The sequence below is a fragment of the Haematobia irritans genome, chromosome 3 (genome assembly GCF_050003625.1).
Source record: "Haematobia irritans isolate KBUSLIRL chromosome 3, ASM5000362v1, whole genome shotgun sequence".
NCBI lineage: Eukaryota > Metazoa > Arthropoda > Insecta > Diptera > Muscidae > Haematobia > Haematobia irritans.
In genome coordinates, this window is record NC_134399.1 from 140,067,461 (window position 1) to 140,089,437 (window position 21,977).

The following is a 21,977-nucleotide window of genomic DNA, read 5'->3' on the forward strand; positions in this document are numbered from 1 at the left end:
AGAATCACCCTTTATAAAACCGGGAAGAGTAAAATAAAATGGTATCTCCAATAAAAATAAATTGCAATGAAGCTCATATTCTATTACACCGTGTATTTGGTGTAGAGTATCTTTATTTAGTTAAAGAACAAACAAAATAATTTGAAATTGTTAAAATAAAACAACAGATCAAAATATATCTGAAGAGATGTTTAAGTCGGAAAATAATATAGGCGGAGAATACTTGCGGATATTAAATAAGTATATACAGCAGTAATATTATAGTTTCCTGTGAAAATTTCAGGGGGATTTGATGACAAGCAGATCAGTTCAACCAGTACACTCCCCGAAGATAAATTCAAAAATTTTACCTATAAAGACTAAATCAGATTCTAGATTTATAAGAACCATATTTGTTTGAGTTTAAGAAGAACCATAAACATCGTTTGCAAGTGTGCAAGAAAAGGATAAAATAACTCCTTGATATGTAATCTAACATCTGTAGATTTTTGCCACCATTATTCAAATGATTACCAGAAGTAAAATCGGGAAATTATTTTCATTATCAGTGCACAAGGACCGATATTCACCATTTTCGGCACACCTCTTTATGTTCCTAAAATACTTCTAGATTTCAAATTTCATGCAAATTTGATAAAAACTATGATTTCTAAAAGCCCAAGAAGTAAAATCGGGAGATCATTTTATTTGGGAGATAAACCAAAACATGGACCAATACACGCCATTTTCGGCTTTCGCATTTAAGGTCCTAAAATACCTCTAGATTTCTCATTTCGGGCAAATTGGATAAAAACTACGGATTTTCTATTTGGAAATCGATATTTCTATGTATTACAAACGGAGTGACAAATTTATATAAAATCGGGAGATCGGTCTATATGGGGGCTATACCAAAACATAGACCGATACTCACCATTTTTGGCACAACTCGTTTTGGTCCTAAAATACCTCTAAATTTCCATTTTCAGGCGAATTGGATAGAAACTACAGTTTCTATAAGCCCAAAACCCCAAATCGGGAGGTCGATTTATATGGGGACTATATCAAAACCTGGAACGATATAGCCCATCTTCAAACTTGACCTGCCAGTAGACAAAAGACGAGTTTGTGGAAAATTTCAGCACGATTGCTTCATTATTGAAGACTGTAGCGTGATTACAACAGACAGCCAGACAGGTAGGCAGGCAGGCAGAGAGACGGACATGGTTATATCGTCTTAGTATTTCTCCCTGATCAAGAATATATATACTTTATATAGTCGGAAATCGATATTTCTATGTTTTACAAACGGAGTGACGAACTTATTATACCCTCGTCACCATTCTATGGTGGTGGGTATAAAAACAGAAACTTTTGTGAAAAGGTGCCACAGGCATTTTAAAATTTAGGAAAATCCGATGAGAAATGGGTACTTTTTTATATCCTCCACCATAGGATGTGGGTATATTAACTTTGTCATTCCGTTTGTAACACATCGTAATATTGCTCTAAGACCCCATAAAGTATATATATTCTGGGGTCGTGGTGAAATTCTGAGTCGATCTGAGCATGTCCGTCCGTCCGTCTGTTGAAATCACGCTAACTTCCGAACGAAACAAGCTATCGACTTGAAACTTGGCACAAGTAGTTGTTATTGATGTAGGTCGGATGGTATTGCAAATGGACCATATGGGTCCACTTTTACGTATAGCCCCCATATAAACGGACCCCCAAATTTGGCTTGCAAGGCCTCTAAAAGAAGCAAATTGCATCAGATCCGGCTGAAATTTGGTACATGGTGTTAGTATATGGTCTCTAACAACCATGCAAAAATTGGTCCACATCAGTCCATAATTATATATAGCCCCCATATAAACCGATCCCCTGATTTGGCTTCCGAGGCCTCTAGAGAAGCAAATTTCATCCGATCCGGCTGAAATTTGGTACATGGTGTTAGTATATGGTCTCTAACAACCATGCAAAAATTGGTCTATATCGGTCCACTTTTACGTATAGCCCCCATATAAACCGATCACCAGATTTAACCTCCAGATCCCCTTGGAAGAGCAAAATTCATCCGATTCGGTTGAAATTTGGTACTTGATGTTGATATATGACGTCAAACACCCATGCGAAAATTGGTCGCAATCGGTCCATAATTATATATACCACCCATATAAACCGATCCCCACATTTGGCTTGCGGAGCCTCAAAGAGAAGCAAATTTCACCCGATCTTGCTGAAATTTGGTACATGGTGTTGGTATATGGTCTCTAACAACCATGCAAAAATTGGTCCACATCGGTCCATAATTATATATAGCCCCCATATAAACCGTTCTCCAGATTTGACCTCCGGAGCGTCTTGGAGGAGCATCCGATCCGGTTCAAATGTGGAATGTGGTGTTAGTATATGGCCGCTAACAACCATACCAAAATTGGTCCTTATCGGTCTATAGTTATATATAGCCGATCTCCAATCACACAAAAATTGGTCCATATCGGTTCATAATCATGGTTGCCACTCGATCCAAAAATAATCTACCATAATTTTATTTCTATAGAAAATTTTGTCAAAATTTTATTTCTATAGAAAATTTTGTTAAAATTTAATTTCTATAGAAAATTTTTGTTAAAATTTTATTTCTATAGAAAATTAAAAAAAAAAATATTCAATTAAAAAATTAATTGATTCAACAAATTTTTTAATTGAAATAAAAATCAATCACAAAAATTAATAGTATCAATTAATCTTTTAATTGGATCAATTATTTTTTTAATTGATATTATCATTCCTATCTGAAGACATTTCAAATGAAAAGTTAATTGAATCATAATTTTTTTTTTTTGTGTATAGTAAACTTTCTCAAAATAATATTTCTATAGAAAATTTAATCAAAATTTTATTCATAAAAAACATTTTTCAAAATTTTTTTCCTTCACAAAATTTTCTCCAAATTTTATTTCCATAGAAATTTTTTTTTCAATTTTTTTTCTATAGAAAAGCTCCTCAAAATAGAATTCGCATAGATTTTTTTTTAAATTTCAGAAAATTCCAGAAAATTTTATTTCTATTGAAAATTTGCTTAAAATTTTATTTCTATAGAAAATTTTCTTAAAATTTTAATTCTATTGAAGATTTTTGGAAAATTTTATTTCTTTAGGAAATTTTTAAGATATTTTTTCTTTAGAAAATCTTCTTATGTCCTTTTCATTTGTATAAATCATTTTTTAAAAATTTTTATCTTCTAGAAAATTTTCTCAAAATTTTATTTGCATAGAAAATTTTCTCAAATATTTTTTTTTCTATAGAAAATTTTCTCAAAGTTTTATTTGTATAGAAAATTTTTTTAAATATTATTTCTATTCAAAATTTTTTCAAATTCCATTTATAAAGAAAATTTAAATACCTTTTAGTAAGAGAGAAATGTTGTACAAAATCTACCAAAACATCAAGAATTTTACAAGTCTACTAAACAGTTGGTAGATTTCGAACAGTTTTGGTAGAATTGTAGCAACTATGGCAACCGTGATTCTAACGCATAACTGAAATGTTTGATCTCAAATATTTTCAAAAATTCGCAATTTTTCTAGAATGGATTTATCATTTTTGCGACAAAATTTAAATAGTTTGTACAATTTCATTAATTCTTACTTTACCTACTTTGTTTTTAACATATTTGAAATAAACAAACTGACCATAAAAAATATGAAAAAAATTAAATTTAAATGACTTTCTGTGTAGTTTAAATAAAGAACATCTTTGGGAGGACATGGAAAATTACTTCCAAACTTTTCAACTTGTGCTTTTAGACTTCAATTTTTTTTGCTGGAATTCTGACAAGAATTATTCAAACGTCTTTACGTAGAGATAAAAACCCGAAAAAGTAAAGAATTTTTTTTTTAAATTTTTTTTCTTATTTGTTAAAATAAAATACTGAAATAACATTGCATCTAAAGGACGAAGTCAATTCAAATGATGCTTAAAAAATTACTTCCGCCCTATTACAATCCACCAAATAAAATTGGAAGTTGTTCCACAAACATTTCTTTTTAAGCACATCCTGAGATCCTCCACCAATCAATTTAAATTTTGAACCATTAAATGTCGCAAAAAGAAGGGAAAACGAATAAAAAGGTCAAAAAACAGTGAAAATAAAATAAACATGAAATTAATAATTTAACCCCCGCGTATATTAGGACCTTCATTTGAGAAGATTTTGCAAACTACGAAACATTTTAATTTTCTGCTATGTTGAATAGTTAGGCGTTCTTCTTGAAAGCTTTTCTGAAATATATGATTTCCTCTTGAAGTCCGGACCCTTCCGAACTTGTTGCCCTTCATACTTGTTTCGAAAACATTTTTCCTGAATGTATATCTCTTCCCACTGTAACACGATAACACCTGCACTTACAATTTATTAACATTTTATGGACAAAATATTTTCTCCTTTTGTTATTTTCGTATCCAATTCAGTTGTACGTCTTTTGTTTTTACCATTCATTGTGCTGTTATTGTTTTTAATGCAATATGTCATTTCCCCAAAACATTTTTGGGAAGAATCTTTGTACATGAAGAAATTACGGTTATTGCTCTATTTATTTTGGATTTATTGTAATTGTATTTTGTATACAATTTTGTTTTGTTATCGGTCTCTATCGTTCTGTTTTCTTTCAAAGGTCAAGTGATTTATTAAATGATTAATGGTGTGCAATTTTTTTGTAATTTTTCCAAATTGGGCGGGTAAATGTCTATTGGTGTTTTCACGAAAGAAGTGCCAAAGGCGTTTTTCTTGAACGAAATAAACGAAAGCACAAATTAAGAAAGCACACAAATGTGCAATTGACTAATGTCCCTGAATAGGTGTATAAGTTATAGTTTTGTCTTTATTGTTTCGAGTTAATATTAAAGAAAGATTTATTGATGTTTTCTATGACCTAGTGTTTTTTCCCTTCAATAGAAGGAGATTCGAATTGGGTGTATTCAATAAACCTTTTTGCTTAACCTTCTTCATTAGTTCGGGCATAATATGTATTATACGAATCCTATTATAATCAAATTAAGAATCGAAAAGTGAAATTTTAAAATGATCTTAAAACTTCTTAACATTGTCTTCCAAATTGTAAGTAAGACCCTATGGAGTCTACATTGGTCAAAAAGAGGCAGATTAAATACCTATATAAACTAATTCAGCTCTTGAACGATTTATGAACTGATATGAACCAATTAATTGTGTGCAACGGTAATTAGATATCCAGCTGGATCGGATGACATTTGCTCATCCATGAATCTCCAAAAATCCAACTTGAGACTGGTTTTTATGGGGGTTATATACATATAATAATGGACCAAATTTTGCATGGTGATTAGAGGCTATAAACTAATATCACGTACTAAATTTCAACTGCATCGGATGAAACTTGCTCTTCCAGTAAGTTTCGAAAATCATATCCGAGGATCGGTTTATATGGTGGCTTTGTATAATTACGAACCGATATGGAGCAATCTTTTAGTAGAAAGTATATATGTACTCGTTTCTCGTACCAAAATTGTACCGGAGCGAATGGAATTTGGTTTCCCAGGATGCTTAAGAAGTATAAATTTGAGAAGTACAACTTCTGCATGGTGGTAAGGTGCCATGTACTGACATCACTTGCCAAATTTTAACCGGATCGGCGGAAATTTGCACTTCTAATAAGCTTCGGAAATCAAATCAGGGAGGTTTGTATGAGGGCCCAAAATGATTATGGGCCGATATGTACCAACCTTAGCTAGAGGGTATAAACCATATTTCAATCGGATCGAATGAAATTTCCCCTCCCATATACTGCGAAAGCCAAATCTGGGGATCGGTTTGTATGAAGACTATGGTCCGATGTATCACAATACCTACATTAATAACAACTAAATTTGCCAAGCTTCATGTGGATAGCTTGTTTCGTTCGGAAACAACGAAACAGACGGACGGACGGACATCTCTAGATCGACTCAGAACTTCACCACAGCCACGAGTATATGTACGTTATGGGATCTGAGACCAATATTTCGATGTGTTGCAAAGAGAATGAGAAAATTTGTATACACCCCATTCTATGGTGAATGGTATAAAAAAAATTTGCAAAAATTTATTGTATGTTTTGGACATACAGACTTTTATGTAGGGTGTCCAAATAATCGTTTTTTTTAACCTGTTTTTTCTTTAACCGAAAATTTATATTTTTTGTTTTCGGTATTTCATTTTTTTAAGCCAATTAACCGTTTAAAAACGATAAAAACTATAAAATTGGCAATTTGTTGTAACAACATATAAAATATAACAAGTATATACAGCAGTAGGTTCGGCCAGGGCGAATCTTAAATACCCACCACCATGAATCAAATATAATAGTTTATTTTGAAAACTCTTCGTCGTAGCGGGTTACTTGATAATATATACATTTTAGGGGATTTGATGACAAACCTTCTCCCAAGCAACCAGTACGCTTCCCGAAGAAAAAATTTAAAGATTCCACCTATGAAGGCCAGATCAGATTCTGGATTTACGAGAACCAATTTTGTTTGAGTTTTAGAGAAATCATAAATATAGTGTATATAATGAAATGACGTTTTGATTTGAAATCTTACATCTGTAGATTTTTTCCGCCATTATTTAAATGAATGCGATGAGTAAAATCTGGAAATTTTACTTTCAGTTTCAAGCAATTTTTCATGATCAGTGCGCCTGCTACACCCTGAAAGAAGTGTTTCCTTTTCTGTGGAACGAAATTTTAGACAAGCATAGTTTTCTTTTGACACAAATTTTAGAAATAATCGCTGAATCGCTTATCAAAAATTCGGATTAGTTTGTTCTAAACAAAACAAGTATATACGGCCGTAAGTTCGGCCAGGCCGAATCTTATGTACCCTCCACCATGGATTGCGTAGAAACTTCTACGAAAGACTGTCATCTACAATCGAAATACTTGGGTTGTGGTATCTTAAAACTTCTTAACATCATTTTCTAAATTGTGAGTTAGTCCGTACGTGGTATATACTAGACAAAAAAGTTATGTTTTTTAAGTCTAGAAATAATTACGAATCGATATGGACTTTTTGCACGGTACGTAGAGAGCCAGAATTGAAATATGGTGGTCGCTTATATGGGGGCTATATACAATTATGAACTTGATATGGACCAATTTTTGTGTGATTGGAAATCGATTTATCTGAGGGCTATATATAACTATAGACCGATATGGACCTAGTTAGGCATAGTTGTTAACGACCATATACTAGCAAAATGTTCCAAATTTCAACTCACTCGGATGAAATTTGCTCCTCCAAAACCAAATCTCGGGATCGGTTAATATGAGGCTATATATGATTATTGACTGATATGGACCACTTTTGGCATGGTTGTTAAATATCATATACGATCACCACGTACCAAATTTCAAGCAGATCGGATGAATTTTGCTTCTCTAAAAGGCACCGGAGGTCAAATCTGGGGATGGGTTTATATGGGAGCTATATATAATTATGGGCTGATAGAAACTAATTCATGCATGGTTGTTGGATACCATATACTAACATCACGTACCAAATTTCAACGGAATGGGAAGAATTTTGCTCTTCCAAGGGGCTCTGGAGGTCAGATCTGGGGATCTGTTTCTATGGGGCCTATATATAATTATGCACCGATGTGGACCAATTTTTGCATGGTTGTTAGAGACCATATACTAACAACATGTACCAAATTTCAACCGGATCGGATGAAATTTGCTTCTCTAAGAGGCCTCGCAAGCCAAATCGGGGGATCGGTCTATATGGGGGCTATATATAATTATGGACCGATGTGGACCAATTTTTGCATGGTTGTTAGAGACCACATACTAACACCATGTACCAAATTTCAGCCGGATTGGATGAAATTTGCTTCTCTTAGAGGCCTCGCAAGCCAAATCGGGGGATCGGTTTATATGGGAGCTATATATAATTATGAACCGATGTGTACCAATTTTTGCATGGTTGTTAGAGACTATATACTAACACTATGTCCCAAATTTCAGCCGGATCGGATGAAATTTGCTTCTCTTAGAGGCCTCGCAAGCCAAATTTTAGGGTCCGTTTATATGGGGGCTATACGTAAAAGTGGACCCATATGGCCCATTTGCAATACCATCCGACCTACATCAATAACAACTAATTGTGCCAAGTTTCAAGTCGATAGCTTGTTTCGTTCGGATGTTAGCGTGATTTCAACAGACGGACGGACGGACATGCTCAGATCGACTCAGAATTTCACAACGACCCAGAATATATATACTTTATGGGGTCTTAGAGCAATATTTTGACGTGTTACAAACGGTGGAGGGTATTAAAATTTTATATGAAAAGGGAATTTCGTTTGTCTAAAATTTCATTCCGGAGGAAAATTTTTTTTCTTTGGGTGCACCCTCAAGAATTTAAATTGGTCTATATCGATGCCTTGCCAAATGGACCGTTAAAAATAAATGCGATTCAGATTTTTGAGGGTCTAAAATTCCCGCATAGTTATTTACATTTTTGTGCATATAGGATAAAAACTACGGTTTCTAGAAGCCCAAGGAGTTAAGTCTGAAGATCGATCTATGTGGAGGCAATACTAAAACATGGGTCGACACACACCATATTCGGCTGACCTATTTGTGGTCAGCCGGATTCCAGAAGTCCGAGAAATAAATTCGGGAGTTAGGTCTATATGGCGGCTATAACAAAACTTGGTATGTTTACTCACCACCTCTTAATGTTCCTTAAAGACCTCTAGAATTCCAGTTTCAGACAAATTGGATGAAAACTACGAATTCTAGAAGCCCAAGAAATAAAGTCGGGAGATCGCTCAATCCACCACTTGCGACACACCTGTTTGTGATCTTAAAATACCTCTAGATTTTCAATTTCAAGCAAATCGGCTAGAATATATATAGTCCCAGGCACCCAAGAAGTAGAGATCGGTCTATATGGGGGTTATACCAAAAAAAATGGACCGATACACCTCAATTTCGACATACAAAATACCTCTAGATTTCCAATTTCAGGCGAATCGGGTAATAAATACTTTTTATAGAAGCACAAGAATAAATATCGGGAGATCGGTAAATATGGCGACTATACCAAAACATGAACCGATACGGACCATGAACCGATACGGACCATTACTACTGCATATACTTGTTGTTGTTGTTGTTTTTTTTTTAATTAGTCTTTATGGAAATGTCCTGGAAAAGAATAAACGTTTACACAAAAAGTATTTCCTTTTCTTCCAAATAAAATTCCAAATAAGATTCGAATTGGGTGTATTCAATAAACCTTTTTGCTTAACCATCTTCATTAGTTCGGGCATAATATGTATTATACGAATCCTATTATAATCAAATTAAGAATCGAAAAGTGAAATTTTAAAATGATCTTAAAACTTCTTAACATTGTCTTCCAAATTGTAAGTAAGACCCTATGGAGTCTACATTGGACAAAAAGAGGCAGATTAAATACCTATATAAACTAATTCAGCTCTTGAACGGTTTATGAACTGATATGAACCAATTAATTGTGTGCAACGATAATTAGATATCCAGCTGGATCGGATGACATTTGCTCATCCATGAATCTCCAAAAATCCAACTTGAGACTGGTTTTTATGGGGGTTATATACATATAATAATGGACCAAATTTTGCATGGTGATTAGAGGCTATAAACTAATATCACGTACTAAATTTCAACTGCATCGGATGAAACTTGCTCGTCCAGTAAGTTTCGGAAATCATATCCGAGGATCGGTTTATATGGTGGCTTTGTATAATTACGAACCGATATGGAGCAATCTTTTAGTAGAAAGTATATACGTACCCGTTTCTCGTACCAAATTTGTACCGGAGCGAATGGAATTTGGCTTCCCAGGATGCTTAAGAAGTATAAATTGGAGATCGGTTTATATGGTAGCTATATACAATTATGAAGCGATAGGGTCCAATTTCTGCATGGTGGTAAGGTGCCATGTACTGACATCACTTGCCAAATTTTAACCGGATCGGCGGAAATTTGCACTTCTAATAAGCTTCGGAAATCAAATCTGGGGGGTTTGTATGAGGGCCCAAAATGATTATGGGCCGATATGTACCAACCTTAGCTAGAGGGTATAAACCATATTTCAATCGGATCGAATGAAATTTCCCCTCCCATATACTGCGAAAGCCAAATCTGGGGATCGGTTTGTATGGGGGCTATGGTCCGATGTATCACAATACCTATATTAATAACAACTAAATTTGCCAAGCTTCATGTGGATAGCTTGTTTCGTTCGGAAACAACGAAACAGACGGACGGACGAACATCTCTAGATCGACTCAGAACTTCACCACGGCCACGAGTATATGTACGTTATGGGATCTGAAACCAATATTTCGATGTGTTGCAAAGAGAATGAGAAAATTTGTATACACCCCATTCTATGGTGAATGGTATAAAAAAAATTGCAAAAATTTATTGTATGTTTTTGACATACAAACTTTTATGTAGGGTGTCCAAATAATTGTTTTTTAACCTGTTTTTTCTTTAACCGAAAATTTATATATGAGAATCTTTGCTTCTATAAAATTTCGTTTTCGAGGAAAGAATTATTTTTTTCGTGCAGAGATTTTACGGAAGTATAAACAATTTTCTCCAAATCGGTTCAGATTTAAATATTTGTATTGTAGAATATATTGCTCCCAACAAATTTGAAGGAGTTGAGATGGTATTAAAAATGTTTACTCTATATAGTGGTGAAGTTTATAATATAGTCGCCCTGTCCGATTTTTTTACTTGTTTTTATGTTATAATTATTTTTGTAATAGAAATGTAAAAATAGAATACATTTGAGGTTTCACTTTGCAAACTCGAATTTGTCTATTTTTCATTTAATTTTACACTAAAAAAAAAACTCATGTGCTTAAAGTTGTAAAAAAGTCATCAGTGTATTGTACAAGACACACAAATCATAAGTCTTCATTTCAATTTTATCATCATTGTATGCAGAGTGGTGTAACATACATTTTCTTGGTGGTGAAACGTGTTTTAATGCTGTTTCACTTCCCCAACGCATCCTACATAAAGTTCGACTTTCAGAGAATACATATGACAAAGTGTTTGATAGATAGGGATTCCAGTGAAATACACAAAACCGGTTAACGAATGCTCAAAAACCATTTTTCGGTTTCAGTTCTGCTTTTGTAACACTAACTTTAAGTTATTCACAAAAACGCAAACTTTCTGAAACAACAACCGCAAGAATTTTCCTGCGTTTTTGGCACAATTCTACATATGACCACAAACTTTCGAAATCCCTGGCCCACTGTGTAACATTTATCACGGTCTGACCCATACAAGTAAATACTCGATTGAATTTCCCTTTAATATATTTTGATATCTTTTTTGGGGGGAAATTTATGGACCATTTCCAATGATATCGACAAACATTAAAATACGATTTAAGCAAATAGTATTTGCAACAATTTAATTTTTATGTGTGTTTTTGTTTGGACACACTTGAGCATGTAAGCTCTTTGGATTTTCGTTGAATTTTATATTCGCCTTAAAGGGAGAACTAGAATGGTTCATGTATGCGATTGCAGAAGTATTGTACAACAGCTACAGTAATAACAGTTAAGCTTACATTCACACACACACACACACACACACACATACTTAACATAACACATATGTAAATGTTATTTCCTTAGCGACTATTAAATTTGAAAAAATAAAATACAATGTTGCCATTGTTATTCGCGGTATGCTGGTACTGGTGTTGGCACTTTTTGTTGTTGTTGGTATTCTTGAGCTCTTTTGTTATTGTAACCCCATACAATATCCTACAAGTATGAGTGTTCATTTATTTATTCACATCTTGTGTATGTTTCCTTTTTCTGATTTTTTTCGTTTTTTTTTGCTCTGTCCATTTCCGTTTTTCCCATGAATGCTGCAAACTGCCTGGATCAACTCAATGATGGTGTGTGATGCTTTTCTGAATATACATATTTGATGCTGCATATATTTGTATGTGTGTGTTTTGGAATTTCACACATAGGGGCATTCCGTTTGTATGATGTGGACAATGATGGCTACATAACTCGAGAGGAAATGTACAACATTGTGGATGCGATTTATCAAATGGTGGTATGTATGGTCTCTCCATTATATTGTGATTCCTTTTTAATGTACTCTGTTTTAGTAAAAAACCCATAGAATTTTGTATTTTTATATACGGGCTAATGACAACAAGAGCATTCCCTTTATTACACTTCAATGATATTTGATATAATTTTTCTTTTTTTATTTGGTTTCTGCGGGATTACGTCTATATTAGTTCAGTGGACATTATTACTAATTAACATAAAAAGTTTTGGACATAAAAAATATTGCTGCAAATTTTATATGGGACATGCCAAGTATATACTAAAAGCAAAACCTATGCTATATATAATCCTCAACATGATTTAAGGTCGAGGAGTAGGGGCTCCGTAATTACCCACTTAACTTAAAATTGGCAATTCAAAGATAAATGATTTATTAGGGATAATGCTGGACTCTGACACAGGATGTGGTACGAGTCTTCGGTAACCTCTGGGTCCAGACTACGGTTGCCACAGTTAGTATAATTGTAGATATTTTACTGTTTGGTAGATTGGTAGATTTCTTGAAGTTTTGGTAGATTTTGCATTCTACCGAAACATCATCAATCTAAGAGTTACTTCACAAATTTTCTATAGAAAAAAAGCTTTGACAAAACTTTTAATCAAAATAAAATTTTGAAAAAATTTTCTCCGGATATAAAATTTTTAAAAAACTTGCTACCAAAATAAAATTTTGACAAAATTTTCTCTAGGTATAAAATTTTGACCAAAAGTTTTTTAGGAATAAAATTTTGACCAAAAGTTTTATAGGAATCAAATGTTGCAAAATTGTCTCTATGGATAAAATTTTGACCAATTTTTTTCTAGAAAAAAAAATTACAAAATTTTTTAGGATTAAAATTTTGACAAAATTTTTTGGGATTAAATTTTGACAAAATTTGAAAAATAAGACTAAAATAATATAGGAAAAGAGATATGTTTGTTTTGACTTTATTTCGGCATAAGCCGGCTATCATACAAAACCTTTTTTCGGAGGGTTCAAGTGTGTTTCATTGTTGGGTTTAATGAACAGCCTGAATTTATTCTGATAATTGGTTGATAGTTTTGCTGAAAGTAGAGGATGCTGATGAGGAATGTGGTAATTCCGAAACGTGCGTCCATCCAACCATCTTGCAGACTATAAGGCTTTGCCCAAATAAATTTGACAAACATTCTTTTCCTCTGTTGGTTAAGCTACAATTGTAGTTTAGTCAATGTATGGTTTTAAGCTGCAATAAAAACAACAACAATAATATAAAACTTTGACAACATTTTCTATAGGATAAAATTTTGAAAATAAATCTTCCCTAGGAATAAAATTTAGACAAAATTTTCTCTAGGAATAACATTTTGACAAAAAATTTGTATAGGAATAACATTTTGACAAAATTGTCTATAGGGATAAAATTTTGACAAAATTTTTTAGGAATAAAATTTGGACAAAATTGTCGCTAGGGATAAAATTTTGACAAATTTTTTACTTTTTTACAAAATATACTCTCGGAATAAAATTTTGACCAAATTTTTTCAAATGTTGACAAAGTTGTCCATAGGAATAAAATTTTGAAAAAATATTTTCTATAGAAAAAAAAATTGACAAAATAATCTCTAGCTATAAGATTTGACAATTTTCTATGGAAATAACATTTTGGCTAAATTTTCTATGAAGATAAAATTCTGACAAAATTTTCTATAGAAATAAAATTTAAACAAAATTTTCTATAGAAATAAAATTTTTAGGATAAATTTTTTCTAGGATTAAAATTTTGACCAACATTTTAATAAAAATAAATGTTAACAAAATTCTCTAGGGATATAATTTTGACAAGATTTATTTTAGGAATAAAATTGTGAGCAAATATTATCTAGGAATAAAATGTTGACAAAATTTTCTATAGGATAACATTTTGACAACGTTTTGTCTAGGAATAAAATTTCTACAAATGTTGCCAAAATCTTATCTAGGAATACAATTTTTATCAAAATTTTCTATAGAAAAAAATTTCTAAGAAACAAATTTTGACAAAAATTTTTATAGGACAAAATTTTGACAACATTTTTTCTAGGAATAAAATTTTGACAAAAATTTTTATAGGAATAAAAAAATTTTGTATTTTGTTTTGACAACATTTTTTTCTAGGAATAAAGTCTAGACAAAAAAATGTTATATTAAATAGAAGCTAGTTATTCAAGCTTGAATAACTGTCTTCTATTTAACGAAAAATAAAGATCGAAAAAAATCAAAATTTCTAAACCAATTACTTCTATTTGAATAAAAGTTGACAAAAAAATTGACAAAATAATCTCTAGGAATAAGATTTAGACAAAAAATTTTGACCAAATTTTCAATGGAAATAAAATTTTGACTACATTTTCAATGTAAATTAAATTTTGACAACATTTTCTATGGTAATAAAATTTTGACAAAATTGTCTATGGAAATAAAATTTTGACTAGATTTTCTATGGAAATAAAATTCTGACAAATTTTTCGATAGAAATAAAATTTAAACAAAATTGTCTATGGAAGAAAATTTTGACTAAATTTTATATGGAAATAAAATTCTAACAAAATTTTCTATAATTAGTAAAATTTTCTGTAGAAAAACGACGCTTTAAATAGAAATAAAGTTTTGATAAAAATTTCTATATGGTAAATTTTTTTAGGAATAACATTTTTATAGGAATATATGTTAACAAAATTGTCTCTAGGGATAAAATATTGACAAGATGTATAAAAGTAATAAAATTGTGAGCAATTTATCTGGGAATAAAATGTAGACAACTTTTTCTATAGGATAAATTGTTGATAACATTTTGTCTAGCAATAAAATTTTTGAAAAAATTATCTATAGTATAAAACTTTGACAACATTTTTTAAGAAACAAATTTTGTCAAAAATTTTTATAGAATAAAATTTTGACAACAGTTTTTCTAGGAATAAAATGTTGACAAAAATTTTTATAGGAATAAAATGTCGACAAAATTGTCTCTAATAGCAAAATTTTGACAAATAATAAAATTTTGACAAAATTTTGTATAGTATAAAATTTTGACAACATTTTTTGTAGGAATAAAGTTTTGACATAACTGTCTTCTATTTAACGCAAAAGAAAGATAGAATAAAATCAAAAGTTCTAAACCAAAAATAATTGTAGGAATAAAAGTTGACAAAATTTTTCCATGAAAATAAAATTTTGTTGTTGTTGTTGTTTTTTTTTTTTTTTTGATTTCAGCTTAAAACCATGCATTGACAAAACTACAAGTGTAGCTTAACCAACAGAGGAAAATAATGATTGTCAAATTTATTTGAGCCCTATAGAATGCCAGATGGTTGGATGGATGCACGTTTCGGAAAACTATCAACCAATTATCAGAATAAATTCAGGCAGTTCATTAAATAAAAATAAAATTTTAATAAAATTTGCTATAGGTTAGGTTAGGTTAGGTGGCAGCACATAGACTATTCAGTCCATTGTGATACCACATTGGTGAACTTCTATCTCCTATCACTGGGTGCTGCGTGATTCCATGTTAAGCTCAATGACAAGGGACCTCCTTTTTATAGCCAAGTCCGAACGGCGTTACACATTGCAGAGAAACCACTTAGAGAAGCTTTGAAACCCTCAGAAATGTCACCAGTATTACTGAGGTGGGATAATCCACCGCTGAAAAACTTTTTGGTGTTCGGTCGAAGCAGGAATCGAACCCACGACCTTGTATATGCAAGGCGGGCATGCTAACCACGGTGGATCCTATCAAAAATTTGTAAAATTTTCTATAGAAAAAAATTGGTAACATTTGCTGTAGAAAAACGTCGTTTTCTATAGAAATAAAATTTTGAAAAAATTTTCTATAGGATAAAAAATTTTCTAGGTATACAATTTTGACCAACATTTTTATAAAAATAAATGTTAACATAATTGTCCCTAGGGATAAAATTTTGACGAGATTTATTCTAGGAATAAAATTGTGAGCAAATCTTCTATAGGATATGTTTACAACATTTTGTCTAAAAATAAATTTTTTTAAATGTTGACAAAACCTTATCTAGGAATAAAATTTTTGACAAAATTTTCTATAGACAGAAAAATATCTAAGAAACAAATTTTGACAAATATGTTCATAAGATAAAATGTTGACAACATTTTTGCTAGGAATAAAATTTTAACAAAAATTTTTATAGGAATATGTTGACAAAATTGTCTCTTATCATAAAATTTTGGCAAAATCTTGTATAGGATAAAATTTTGATAAAATTTTTTCTAGGAATAAAGTTTTGACAATAAATTTTATATTAAATAGAAGAAAGTTATTCAAGCTTGAATAACTGTCTTCTATTTAACGCAAAAAAGATAGAAAAAAATTAAAATTTCTAAACAAATTATTTTTATAGGGATAAAAGTTGAAAAAATTTTTCTCTACGAATAGAATTTTGACAACATTTTCTATGGAAATAAAATTCTGACAAAATTTTCTATGGAAATAAAATTTCAACAAAATTTGCTATAAAAAAATTGGTAGAATTTTCTATAGAAAAAATTGTTAGCCTTTTTATAGAAAAAAACGTCGTTTTCTATAGAAATAGATTTTTAAAAATATTTTCTATAGTATAACTTTTTTTTCTAGGAATAAAATTTTGACCAACATTTTTATAGGAATAAATGTTAACAAAATTGTCTATAGGGATAAAATTTTGACAAGATTTATTATAGGAATTAAATTGTGAGCAAATCTTCTCTAGGAATAAAATGTTGACAACATTTTCTCTAGGAATATATTTTTTTTAAATGTTGACAAAATCTTATCTAGGAATAAAATTTTTGACAAAATTGTCTATAGAAACCAATTTTGAAAAAAAATTCTAAAAAGCAAATTTTGACAAAAATGTTTATAGGATAAAATTTTCACAACATTTTTCTAGGAGTAAAATTTTGACAAAAATTTTTATAGGAATAAAACGTTGACAAAATTGTCTCTAATGATAAAATTTTGACAAAATGTTGTATAGGATGAAATTTTGACAACATTTTTTCTAGGAATAAAGTTTTAATAAAATTTTCTCTAGGAATAAAATTTTGACAAGAAATTTATATTAAATATAAGATAGTTATTCAAGCTTGAATAAAATCAAAATTTCTTAACCAAAATATGTTATAGGAATAACATGTTGACAAAATTTTCTATAGGATAAAATTTTGACAACATTTTTTTGAGGAATAAATTTTTTCTGGGTATAGAATTTTGACAAAAATTTTTGACAAAATCTTCTAAGGCAATAAAATTTGGCAGAATTTTCTATAGGAAAAAATTTTGACAAAATTTTCTATGCAAAAAAAATGTTGACAAAATTTTCTATGCAACAACAATTTTGACAAAATTTTCTATAAGAATAAAATATTGACAACATTTTTTCGAGGAATAAATTTTTTCTGGATATAGAATTTTGACAAAAATTTTTGACGAAATCTTCTAAGGTAATAAAGTTTGGCAGAATTTTCTATAGGAAAAAATTTTGACAAAATTTTCTATGCAAAAAACATATTGACAAAATTTTCTATGCAAAAAAATTGTTGACAAAATTTTCTATAGGAATAAAATGTTGACAAAATTTTCTATGGAAATAAAATTTTAACAAAATTTTCTATGAAAATCTAATTTTGACAAAATTTTCTATGGAAATAAAATTTTGACAAAATTCTGAAAATGACATATTTTTCCCAAGTGTGTTATGCCCAGGTATAATACCAATTAAGGCCCCAATTCCTATCTGTTTACTTCTTGACAAGCTTGAATAATTGTCTTCTTTTTCAAGCTTGAATAATTGTCTTCTTTTTAAAGCAAAAGAAAGATCGAATAAAATCAAAATTTCTAAAACCAAAAACTCTTATAGGAATAAAATGTTGACAAAATTTTCTATGGGATAAAATTTTGACAACATTTGTTCGAGTAATGAATTTTTTCTGGGAATAGAATTTTGACAAAAAATTTTGACGAAATCTTCTATGGCAATAAAATTTGGCAGAATTTTCTATAGGAAAAAATTTTGAAAAAATTTTTTATGCAAAAAAAAAAATTTTGACAAAATATTCTATAAGAAAAAAATGTTGACAAAATTTTCCAATAAAAATAAAATTTTAACAAAATTGTGTATGAAAATCTAGTTTTGACAAAATTTTCAATGGAAATAAAATTTTGACAAATTCTGCAAATGACATGTTTTTCCCAAGTGTTTTATGTCCAGGTATAATACCAATTAAAGGCCCCAATTCCTATCTGTTCACTTCTTAATAACGGCCTCATTAACAGTGACTCAGCAGCTTTTGTGATTACAATGTCTGTCTGAAAGATACTGTAATCGCTATCGAACGTGTATGACTCTCGCATTCCTAGTTAACTGCAATAAATTCTGCTATCGGTTGTTTCGTGTATTTTATAACCATCTATATACATATTCAGAGTTCCCAAAGATATTCTCTCTTCCACCCACTCCTCCATACTTGGTATAATATATTTGGTGAATCGCCATTTATATTTGGCCTTATTTTATTTAGAGACTAGCTTTTAAACCATTAAACTTTTCAGTCCGATTAAATACATATTTTTACTTTTAATTGTACTACAAGGAATTTTAATCTTTATTACTTTTCCTTTCTATTTTCTTTCTCTTCACAGGGTCAACAACCGCAAGCGGAGGATGAGAATACACCGCAGAAAAGGGTAGATAAAATATTTGATCAAATGGATAAAAATCATGATGGCAAATTAACACTAGAAGAATTTCGTGAGGGTAGTAAAGCTGATCCACGTATAGTTCAGGCGTTAAGTTTAGGTGGTGGTTAAATCCTTCAATCCCTGAAAAAGGGTTTACCTAAAAACAATTTCATTTCTGGGTATATTACTTTCAAAGCTTTTAGGCTTTATGATTTACTTATGAACAAACAAAACCGAAAAAAATATATTTAACAATTTTAATAATACCCTATGAAAAAGGTATATTTAACCAAACCGTTATGTTATCCACAAGTTTATAAAAAGGTTTTATTTCCAATACTACAAAAAGTTTAAAAAATTTTCAACCCCGTTTTTTTCACCCTGTTTAGGGAAAAGCAATTATTTTTGAAAAATAATCTTAAGGAATCAAAAAAAAATCTTATAAAATTACAATTTTAATTAACCTATAACTAAGAGATTTTTAAAGCTCTTTAAGGATTATTTATTTTCAATTTCGTTTTTTCTAGTTAAGTGAGATTAAAAGTTCATAGCAATAAATAAAGAATGAGGGAAAATTACGAAAAGAAAAAATAAATGAATAAAAAACAAACCAAAGTTTAACATTGTCAATACACCAAATAATTGTGACAAAACAAATTTCAAAAAGCAACAACAACAAAAATACACTATAATAATTAATTATTATTAAAACATATTTACATACATAAATAAAAAACAAATGAAATCAATAATTTATTTATTAAACATAATAATAAAATATTAATTAAAAAGAAGCCTTTGATATTTAATGAGATAACAAGAAAAACAAAAAAATGAGACAACAAAAAACCACCATTTGTTTTTTATTAATGAAAAATTAACACAACAACAAAAAAAAGAAAAACAACAAAGTCATATTAAATGCAATTAATGGATATGGAAAACCAAATCCCCAAAAGATAATATAAAAATTATGAAACAAAAAGTTTTTTTTTTTTTTTTTTGATAATAGCTTTTAGCCTTATTGTTATTAGCCATTTTAGCAAGGCAAAGAAAAATACCATAAAATGTACTTTTGAGAATAACGTTTTTATCACGAAAGCAAAACGTTTAAAACCCAGAAATACAAAATTTTATTGTTAGGAAGTAATCAATTAATACCAAAATAATTCAAAATACCCTTAATATTCTTGTGACTTAACCTGTGGCCATTAACATTGAGCCCATAAATTTCAATTTTCTTACTTGTTTCTCTTTTTTTTTTTTGATAAGGAATTATTTTCAATATATCTTCAATAGTCTTTATTAATTTCTTGTTCGCAAGATATCCATCATACTGATTTAATTTCTTATCTATATGCGGTTCAGCTTTATTATTTCTCTTCTTACTATGTTACCAAATAAGAAGAAATAAACTACAATTTATTAATAAGAAATAAGTATTTCTCCCCATATATTTATTATGTATCCTCTATTGATATAGTTTTATTAGTACTATTATTAAATTAAAAGTTTTTAAATAAAGTTTTGTAAATATTTAATTGATATTATAAAACCAAATAGTTTCTTTTTCATTTGAATTATAATTATGTTTATCCATACATTTTTTTCAGGGTGATTATTAAATGTTGATTATTTTTTATAATCTGTAGGATCTTTATTCAACCAAAAGATTTTTTTAAACAAATTTATTGTCATTTATTTTGGTAAAATATTTAAAATAAATTTAATAGATTCACAATTACTTAAAACAATTCAATAAATGACTCTATTTCTCAATTTTATGATTTTTGTGTTTGAGCAACTTCAGCAAAAACAAGTTAATTGGATGACACATGTCTTAATTCAATATATAAAATACCTCCCACCCCCTAAATTTTTATTAATATTTTCTAAAAAAGTTTAAAATCTCCATAGGTGAAGGTGAAAAAATTCATATTTGGTAAGTCGTGCCATCAGGGCGCTTTAAAGCAATCCTCTGAAATAAGTAACAAGTGTAATGGAATTTGAAAAAAAATATATGTCCTTTAATTTGCTCTATTAATATATACAACAATTATAATGACCTTCCAATTTTTTGATACTATTTTGGTAGTACTCCTTCGGTTTTGCCTCAAAATAGGCCTCAGTTTCGGCGATCACCTCTTCATTGCAGCCAAATTTCCCTGCGAGTATCCTTTTGAGGTCTGAGAACAAGAAAAAGTCACTGGGGCCAGACCTGGAGAATACGGTGGGTGGGGAAGCAATTCGAAGCCCAATTCATGAATTTTTGCCACCGTTCTCAATGACTTGTGGCACGGTGCGTTGTCTTGGTCCATGCGCATCCCAAAAAACAGAGGTCACTACTTTGCCAGCGGCCTTTTGAGTCTTTCCACGCTTCGGAGACGGTTCACCGGTCAGAATCATCAACACGTTGTTGTTTTTGGTCAAATGTGAGCTCGCGCGGCACCCATTTTGCACAGAGCTTCGGCATATCCAAATATTGATGAACGATATGACCAACACGTCCCTTCGATATCTTTAAGGCCTCTGCTATCCCGATCAACTTCATTTTACGGCCATTCAAAATCATTTTGGGGATTTTTTTGACGTTTTCATCGGTTACCACCTCTTTCGGGCGTCCACCGTCCTCCGTGCTCATTTCACCACGCTTGAATTTTGCATACCAATCAATTATTGTTGATTTCCCTCTGGCAGAGTCCGGAAACTCATTATCAAGCCAAGTTTTTTCTTCCACCGTATTTTTTTCCCCTTCAGAAAACAGTATTTTATCAAAACACGAAATTCCTTTTTTTCCATTCACAATAACAAAAGTTTCTTCACAAAAGACGCTCTATCTCACAAACTAATTGCCTTACAGACGTCAAATTTTGACACGAATCATTTGAAGGTTGGTACTATATAAAAATAATATGCATTTAATACTAGCGACGCCATCTATGTGTCAGACCGGGGACTTATCAGCCAACCTGTTAGTTATGAGGAATTTTGGGGTTAAAAAAATATTTTCGACCTTATAAAGTGGAGCCATTCTCAAGCAAATTCGGAACAATTCTGGCATGAATTATGAGAAAAAAGATGCGGGAAGTCAACAAGAAGATCCTAAATACAAGCAA

General features: G+C 30.6%; 1 protein-coding gene across 3 annotated transcripts in view; it reads left to right on the top strand.

Moving 5' to 3' along the window:
• LOC142230222 (frequenin-1) overlaps positions 1-20,302 on the top strand; it is a 208,027-nt gene extending 187,725 nt beyond the window's left edge. For all 3 annotated transcript variants that reach the window (XM_075300862.1, XM_075300863.1, XM_075300865.1), the window contains 2 exons: positions 12,064-12,152; positions 18,823-20,302. In XM_075300862.1, coding sequence (XP_075156977.1) covers positions 12,064-12,152; positions 18,823-18,990 — 257 coding nt within the window. In that variant the 3' untranslated portion in view covers positions 18,991-20,302. The remainder of the gene's footprint in view (positions 1-12,063; positions 12,153-18,822) is intronic.
• Positions 20,303-21,977: the final 1,675 nt, after the last annotated feature.